Raw genomic sequence first — 8,419 nt, 5'->3', positions numbered from 1 at the left:
AGACCAGGCTAGCCTCGAACTCAGAAATCCGCCTGCCTCTGCCTCCCAAGTGCTGGGATTAAAGACATTCGCCACCACTACCCGGCTCGAGGCCTCTCCTTCAACCAACCCCCCTGGAACCCTCTCAGACTCTTGCTTCTCACCAAAATAGGGCTCAGTGGGACAACCCTTGATCTTCACGCCTTTGGGCCCAGTCTCAATGAGGAAATGGCGGACCAGCTGTTCTGAGGGGTCCCCTGAGAGGAGCGAGGGGTGAAAGTAAAGCTTTATGGGATTCCAGGATCTGTTTCTTCCCCACAGGACTCTTTCTGAAGAAGCAGCAGGCTTGCCTCAACCCTTCCCTACATGGAAATGTCCTGTGCACCTCCTCACTCCCACTACCCTGGTCCTGCAAATTCTCCCATCTCCACATCTGCACCTCCAGCTTGAGAGTTCTGTACCTTTCCAGGGCTGGGCACTGGGTGGGGGTGTGGCCACCTTGAGGGCTAGTCCATAGGCTCCTTGGAATGAATGGCTGTCTCTGATCAGGAAGGCCCCAGGATCCTTGTCTTTAAGCAGGGCAATGGCTGCAGGGCAGAAGTTTAGAGATGGCTGTCAGCCCCACACAGTCCCACTAGCAGGTTCCCAAGTCTCTCACTCTGACAGCTGTGGGGATGGTGGGAGTCTGGGGCCTTGGGTCATGGGAGGAACAATATTTAGTCTGAGGCCAAAACTTAGAATCTCTATTGGTGAGTAACCCAGGGAAGAGCAGAGACAGAGGGAACCAAAGGCCCTACCAGGATGGTGGATTTACAGCCAAGACAGGCCTGAGAGGTAAACTGGGATGAGCCTACGACATTTTCTGGCTTCTTACCTTGGTCTCGGGAAAGGTGTGGCTTGTACCAGAACTTTGATGTATCCTGGACAAACTTGACATTGCTTTGGTTCTCTTGTAAAGGGTGCTCTAAAAGAGGGAGGGATTGAGTTCAGACTCCAGGGCTCCCCATGGTCTCTCTCTGGAAATTGAGGTTCTTTAAAGGATACTCAACCCTCCTAGACCCTTATACCTGGGGGCTGGGTGACATCTGGGAGAGGAGATGCAAAGGTGACATTTTGATTGGTGCTTTTGGCTGGTGGCGATGGCTGTTGCCCAGACCCGGGCAGGTGTCGTTTTTCAGGAAGTGGAGGCTGAGTGGGACCATTGGCATCATAGGAGGTAGCCAGGGGGAAGGCAGGGGTGGGTGAGCTCTGGGGTGGTTCTGGGCTGCCCACAAGCCAGGGCATCTGGGTAGGCACGGGAGTAAGAGGAGAGCCATCTGGGCTATCTGAGGGGCCCCGAGGGCCCTGCCACGGGGCATGGCGGAGTCCGGGCAGGGTGGTTGGCACGGGGCTCCGAGGACTGGCACTGTTGGTGTGGCCCCCTGGGCTCCTTTCCTGAGGCCAGCCATTGGGTGAGCTGGGCGCAGAGGTCTGGGAGAAGGGGCTAGGGTCCAGTGGCTCAGGTCTGCTGCTTGTCAACAGCTCGGGAGTCTTTTCAGTGACTCCCTGTACAACAGAGGGCAATGCCTCACCAGGACCCAGTCTCTGAGTGGATGCCAAGGAGGGAGACCTGGTGGTATCTTGCCGTCGGGTGCTGCAGGAAAAGGCAGGTGATCAGACAGCCCCTGCTTTGGGCTCTTGACACCCATACAACATGCCCAAGTAGCCTTGGCCTTTTGTGTACCTTTCCTTGCCCTGAACTGGGCTGCTGGTGTGCAAGGGCGTGGAGGGACCAGACAGCTCTGAAGAGGCACTGCACTGGACATCTCGGGGAGACCGAGGCAGCGTGCTGTGTCCACTGGAGCCATCCCTCCAGGTTGGTTCAGGTGACTCTGAGACAGGAGAGAAGATCTCTGTGAATGGGAGCCTGTTTTTCTGTCTGGCTCAGCTCCTTCCTACCCATGGCATCCCCCTGGACATTCCCACTCGAGGGTCCTCACCTGTAGAAGCCAAGGGTCCTGTTGAGGCCAGGTGCCCAGTAAGTGGGTACTTGTCTCTCCCATCCTCCGAAGGAATCTCATAACCCAGCTTCCTGGACTGCAAGTAGGGTGGACTTCCCGGAGACACAGAACCAGCCCGTGGTGAGTGGGCACCAGGGCTGGGGTACCCTCTGCCTTCACTTGGGGATCCACAACTGTGAGGTGCCCGGCCATATGCTGGGCAGTAGCTGGGAACTGCTCCTCCATAGCCATAGGTTACCAGGGCAGGGTACCCCGGATGCCCATACCTGCCTTCGGGGCACAGGGCATAGGAGCAGCCCTCATGCCCTTCTTCGCCCACCTTGGGTGGCTTCAGGCAGCCATAGTCAGGCATTGGGGCATGATGATGCCCACAGGCAGGCACCAGCAGAGGCAATGGGTGTCCAGGCCTCACTGGGTGCAGAAGAGGTTTGCCTACCTCACCGGACCACCCCTCTGCTGCCTCCCTCTCTAGTCGCAGTCCATACAGGGCTGCTGTGGGCAGTGCCAGCTTCTCCTCACAGGCGGGGCACGAGCATAAAGCAGGCACCCCAGGGTCCTCCAGGATCACCACCTCCCGGTAGGCTGCTGGGCGGTAGCCAAAGTCCCCATTGGTGGGTTTGCCCAGCTCAGGTGCATAGGGGTATGGCCCTTCTGACAGTGACCTACAGAGGCGCCTCTTCTCCACAGAGGTTTCTCTGTAGCCCTGGGGGTGTCCCTCGTAGCCCCCATAGGGTGGTCGTCGTCTCTCTAGGGTTCCCTCAGGCCGATAGTAGCCCCCATTGGGGGCCCCACAGGGCTCCCGGAAGCCCTGACGGCAGGAGCAGTGGCGACTAAGGCCAGGCCTGTGGCCTGCATACATCCCAAGGTGCAGGCCTCCACCCACAGAAGGCTGCTCTTCATCATCTAGGATGGCGGTCTCTCGCCCAGCACCACGGCCCGCACTGGCTACTCCGCAGCCTCCCAGCAGACGATCCAGCTCTTGTCTTTCAGCAGCAGTTGGGGGCGGCCGGCCGGGGGATTCTGCTGTGTGTTCTGTGGTGAGTGTGGATGAGTGTCCGGAATCGCTGCTGACAGAGAGCATCGGGGGTGGGGGAAGCTCTGGAGAAGGTGCTGGTGGTGTCTGGCGGGGAACCCGCTCTCCCCGCTGCACCTGGGCATAAGGACTGCCATCCAGGGGTCCCCTTGTGTGGGCCAAGGAGCCTGAGCGGAGAAGAATTTGTAAGTGGGGACAGTGCTGACACTCAGCCACACAACTCCCACCTGCCCCACCATCCCACACACCGTCCACGCTGTCCTCATGGTGCTGGTTGAAGTTTTCATAGGAGTCCCAGCGCACAGCGGGCTCTGTCGTGTTGTAATCCACTGAGACAGAGGGATCGTTCCGTGGGGTGGTGCCTGTGGAAAGTACCCACCGGGGTACTGAGGAGTAGGGGATCCCCTCCCCCTAGCACCTTCAACATCCCGCCCCTCCAGCTCCCACTCTTACCTTTGACCTTCTCAGGGCTGGAGGAGAAGACAAACTCCACAGAGGCTTGGAAAGGGAACCGCTCATCTGTGGAGGTGGTGGAGGTGAGGAGCCATGCCCCACTGGCTTTCCCTTCCCTACCCACCTTACACTTCACTGGCCTCTGACTCACCAGCCCAGGCTTCATCTAGCTGGTCCTTTGGGAAGGTGAGCTGTGGCCCGTGGATGGTGCACGTGTGGAACTGCACTCGGAACACGAGGTTCCGGTCTGTCCCCTGGCCACCTTTGTGGTAGCAGGTTACCTGAAGGAGGGTAGGAGGCTGGCATCACATCTGCTTTGCCCTACTTATACCTTTGCCCCAAGGGCCACCTGGGCCACTGCTTCTGCCATGCCCCAACCTCATCATGAACTCTCTTAGGATAGCATGGGTAGAGTTCCCTTTTGGCCCTCCAATAGTTTGTATCTGCTTGGCCCAGGGAGTGGCACTATTTGGAGGTGTGGCCTTGTTGGAGTAGGTGTGTCACTGTGGGTGTGGGCTTTAAGACCCTCCTCCTAGCTGCCTGGAAGGGAGTCTTCCACTAGCAGCCTTCAGATGCTCCAGCCTTGATGGTAATGGACTGAACCTCTGAACCTGTAAGTCAGCCCCAATTAAATGTTGTCCTTATAAGAGCTGCCTTGGTCATGATGTCTGTTCACAGCAGTAAAACCCTAACTAAGACGTACGCCTTGTCAGTTGACTATATGGCTAGAAGCCTCCCACCCCATTGCAGTCCGCATCCTCAGGATCCCCCGCAGTGTTACAACGCCCCCCTCACCATGACGTCGCCTTTGAGGAGAAGGGCTGGCTCCAGGCTGATACAAAGCTGCTGGGGCCCTGGACCTGTGATGCGGCTTTGGGTAGAGAGAAGGCAGAGTAGTCAGAAGCATCCAGGGAGGGCACCGAGGTAGCTAGACATACTCAGCCTCTCTGGCTGGAGCAGAAGGCTAGGCCTGAGGAGGCTAGTAAACAGGCAGATGTCAGGGCCTGGGAGCAGGACACTCACTAGACTCCAGATGTGTACACCAGCTGCATAGACTGGTAGATCTTGAGGAAGGGCTGGAAGCCTGGAGGGGTGGAAAGAGGCCATGAGGGGTGTAGGGTAGGAGGTGGCTATCCCCACGGAATACATCCCTGGGGGAACTCACCTGTGTTGGGCTCAAAGGCTGGCAGCACGGGAACAAACACGTAGTGCAGGAATAGAGGGCTGCTGTTCATTCTGATGGAGCCAGACAGCAGCCCACTGAAATAGCCGACATAGCTGGTGGGGGAAGGGCCAAGAAAACATCAGCGTCTTCCTCTAGAGGGCGCCTCACACCAACTCGGCAGCTCTTGGGAGAACTAGAATGCTCTTCTAACCTTACGCTTCAAGGAAGCAAGCCCTGCTCACCCTGTGGAGTCTTTCTTACAAGCCTCTGCTTTATTCTCTTCACAGACCTTATCGTTAGCCAGAACGATCTAGTCTGTTTACACATGGCTTCTTGCCTTCCACTCTACTAGCATATAAGTGCCACGAGAGCCTGACCTTGTTTGTTCTGACTTCCCGGGACTTGGCACAGGGCCTGGCTTGGCTCCCATGTACTGTGGGATTCAGGTTTGCTGCCTGAGCAGGAGACTCAGCCCTTCCCCACTGGGGTGCTCACCGGCGCTGGGAGGGCTGCAGTTCCGTGGCTACCTTGTCCTCGCAGAATTTCCTCATGGTGAGAGTTGCCAGCGCCTGGTCTGCCCTGGGAAGAACAAGGCAGGTTGGGGATTTGGGACAGTCCCATTCTGGCTTCCCATGCCTAAACCCCAGGGAAGGAGGAACTATGAGATTCCCTCTGTACAGAGGAACTCCCAGTGCTGGTGAGGAGAGCCAGAGGCCCTACAGCATAGTCAGTTTCCCAGTTGTTGGGCCTCGGGTAGCTGTCCCCTGAACCTGGCTTTCCTCACTTGTAAAAGGGGGCAGTTAGACAACCTGATGGGTTGAACTGTGTCCCTTTCCCAGAGAAATGTACCTCAAATGTGACCTTATTTAGAAATAGGGTCTTTGAAGATGTGGTTAGATAGGTTAAGATGAGATCATACAGGAGCAAGGTGGGTCCTTAATTAGGGTGATTGGTCCTTAGAAGAGGACAGACAGAAACAGACGCACAAAGAGAACACCATGTGATGACGGAGGCAGAGATTGAAGGGATGCCGCTGCCAGCCAAGAACTGCCAAGAACTGTCAGGCACCACCAGAAGCTGGAAAGAGGCAAGGAAGGAGTCTGCCTAGAGTCCCAGAGACAGTGTGGCCCCACTGACACTTGGCTTTGGACTTTCAACGTCTTAAAACTGTAAGACAAGTGAGTTATATCATTTTAAGCTACTCTATGGCACCTTGCTGACGGCCCTAAGAATCTAGCCCAGCTGCTCTGTTGTGGAGTGCTAGTGTGGTGTGGCCCACTAGTGGAGAGAGGCAGTACCCCACCAAGTTTATAATCTGACTAAAGAGAGAAAAGCTCAGACAGGGCCAGATGAGGAAGGGCCACAGAGGCAGGACAACTCACCCTGCAGAGATCTTGCTGTAGTGCATATAGGCAGAGACAATGACCCCAAGCTTGCCTTTGCTCCCCTAAGAGATAAAGAGGCAGAGCTGGGGGAACCTGCGACTTTGAGGCTGAGATTGGCCTAGTTCTGTGACCCCAAGGTCCCAGCTCACCTTGCAGTACAGCACTACCACATGCTGAGGGTCAGCACTGAGCCACGTCTCCATGGCTTTGCAGATGGAACACAACTTGTCCAGAGGTGGAGCATGTAGTTCAGGCCAGCCAAAGTCCTGCACCTGTAGAAGTACAAGGGTACAACTCTGCATTTGTAGTGTGTGTGTGTGTGTGTGTGTGTGTGTGTGTGACAGGAACATCGGGGAGGAGGATATGGATACAATGCAGGGGCCTGGAGGCAAAGTGGGCACTTAGTAGTAGTCCACAATAGCTTGGACACCTTTTTCTGCCATACTCTGGGCTGATACCCTGTATCTTAATTGGTATGAGAAAGGTGGATGTCAATTCCTACTACTAATACCAAGCAAATATTTTCACAAGGTTGGCTCAGTGTAAAGGGCAGACAGACCATTTCCCTCTTACCTTGGGGTTCAGGCGGGTCAGGTCATGCCGTTTCTCTGAAAGGTTGAAGAGCTGAAATAAAGGGCAGAGTTAGATGAGGGTGCTGAAGGTGCTCCCTCAATGAGCATCTTGCTCTAAAATTGCGAACTGCTGGAGCTGAATCCTCCGCCAGCTACCAGCCTGGCTGAGCTCCGGCCCCGCCCCGCCCCAGCATGCTAACACCGCCCCCTTGCCAGCCCCATCTCAGGTATTGATAGGGAAACAGTAGCCTCGCCCCGCTCCTCACCAGGTATTTGTCTCTGTGCTTGGATTGCAGCACATGGGCTAGCTCTCGCAAGTGGCCTCGGTGTCGCTGCTCGTCTGGTCGTGCAGGAAAAGCTGCGGCCAAGATCCGCTCTGTTACATAGGTGAGGTCCAAGTCCCAGCGACGCTCCATGAGCGGATCCAGGCTGAAGCTCCTGGGGGAGGCCACATAGCTGATTTAGGGAACAGAGAAACGTGGCACCCCGGGGGGCTAGTATGATGGTAAGGATCCTGGGGAGCGCTGGGCTAGCTATTAGGTCCTTAGGGTGGATGGTCGGGAGAGGAGCACTGTCTTGGGGGTGTTTTATTGCGGGCCACTGCCATAAGCTGAGTGGGGTCTAGTGGAAAGTGCCCACATGGGGTTGTCGGGCGTCCTCACTCACTCACCTGGGTAGAGTATTGCGTTGCTTTGAGTGGTTCAGAGACTTAGTGGACCCCTGGTGGATGAGAAACCGTTATGTCGACATCTCTTTGGATGCATTGCTTCTAGGCTTCCCCGGTCAAAAGTTCTACAAACCGTGGTCTTCTGGAAATGTAGGTCCCTACTCATAGAGCTACTCCACATGCCCCTCCCCGCTCAGGCTCCTAGCATCCCTTACCAGGTGTTCTATGCGCCGCACTGGGGCTGTGTTTCTCCGCTAGAGAAAGGAGGTGAGGGAGGAAATGGGAGTGGTTAGGGTAGGGGCAGGGACCAGTCTGGACCTGAGGGGCGGGGTGGGAGCGCATGTCAGTGCCCACTCCGTGGGGACCGGACTCGAGCCCCCCAACAAGCCCTAGAAGACTATAACTACGAAGGGCTCCGACAGTCATCTGTTGAGGATAACTGACCAATAACCACAGCATTCAGTTCTACATAACTTTTGGAGACCCTCTCTGAGACCACCAGACCCTAGGATACTAGGCAGGTTCCTTGCCTTCCCTGCCCCATCCTAGAGCACACTCACCAGCTCCGCAGGGGGCAAGGCCTGACAGGATGAAGTCACCTGGAAAGAGGTGGGAGTTAAAGGCTGTGCTGGTTGGTGAAAAGGGGTGCCCAGCCTCAGCAGGAAGGTGCAGGGGCTGTCACCTGATGAACACAGGCTCTAGCTGAGGTTCCTCTATTTAAGGGAGCCTTGCTTCTGCCTCTCCATCTCCCACCCCTCGGGCCCCCTGATTGTTGCTCTTGGCTCTCAGCCCCCTGCCCACACAGACCCCCATTCATCCAGCTGCAGGACAGGAGTTATATATAGAGCCAGCCAGCCAGGCAATGGCCAGGGGTGGACACTAGCCTCTTTCACCGTTGAGACCCCACCCATGGACACATAGCTCCCCCAAGCTAGCTTGAGGCCCTGGGACTACCCCCTGCACTAATGGAGGACCAGGAACATTCCACAGAGATGCAGGCTGCCTTAGGTTCTCAGTGGACAGTGGGTACCACCTACAGGGTATAACCCGAACAGGCTCGCCTTCACTACCCAGGATAAGACCAACTAAGGCATCCTGGGACCCTTCCTCAGAGGGAAGGCACTGCCCATCCGGGTGCCTGGTCTCTGAAATCTTGCTCCCTCTC

The 8,419-nt window shown here is 56.3% G+C and overlaps 1 protein-coding gene across 7 annotated transcripts in view; it reads right to left on the bottom strand.

Moving 5' to 3' along the window:
- The window catches only part of Tns2 (tensin 2), a 17,888-nt gene that overhangs the window by 2,635 nt on the left and 6,834 nt on the right, over positions 1–8,419 (bottom strand). For 4 of the 7 annotated variants that reach the window (XM_031356587.1, XM_031356601.1, XM_031356593.1 and 1 more), the window contains exons 4-23: positions 7,815–7,853; positions 7,470–7,508; positions 7,258–7,307; positions 6,854–7,025; positions 6,589–6,639; positions 6,165–6,287; positions 6,013–6,077; positions 5,126–5,209; positions 4,631–4,743; positions 4,489–4,549; positions 4,261–4,336; positions 3,617–3,746; positions 3,466–3,531; positions 3,261–3,398; positions 1,959–3,179; positions 1,703–1,850; positions 1,047–1,612; positions 854–943; positions 441–566; positions 144–236 (exon numbers count right to left, since the gene is read on the bottom strand). In XM_031356587.1, coding sequence (XP_031212447.1) covers positions 144–236; positions 441–566; positions 854–943; positions 1,047–1,612; positions 1,703–1,850; positions 1,959–3,179; positions 3,261–3,398; positions 3,466–3,531; positions 3,617–3,746; positions 4,261–4,336; positions 4,489–4,549; positions 4,631–4,743; positions 5,126–5,209; positions 6,013–6,077; positions 6,165–6,287; positions 6,589–6,639; positions 6,854–7,025; positions 7,258–7,307; positions 7,470–7,508; positions 7,815–7,853 — 3,451 coding nt within the window. The remainder of the gene's footprint in view (positions 1–143; positions 237–440; positions 567–853; positions 944–1,046; positions 1,613–1,702; positions 1,851–1,958; positions 3,180–3,260; positions 3,399–3,465; positions 3,532–3,616; positions 3,747–4,260; positions 4,337–4,488; positions 4,550–4,630; positions 4,744–5,125; positions 5,210–6,012; positions 6,078–6,164; positions 6,288–6,588; positions 6,640–6,853; positions 7,026–7,257; positions 7,308–7,469; positions 7,509–7,814; positions 7,854–8,419) is intronic. The other 3 variants (XM_031356607.1, XM_031356622.1, XM_031356613.1) reach the window with 1 other exon arrangement.

Source organism: Mastomys coucha, unplaced genomic scaffold, assembly GCF_008632895.1.
Source record: "Mastomys coucha isolate ucsf_1 unplaced genomic scaffold, UCSF_Mcou_1 pScaffold11, whole genome shotgun sequence".
Lineage (NCBI taxonomy): Eukaryota > Metazoa > Chordata > Mammalia > Rodentia > Muridae > Mastomys > Mastomys coucha.
This window is presented reverse-complemented; position numbering and strand designations above follow the sequence as displayed.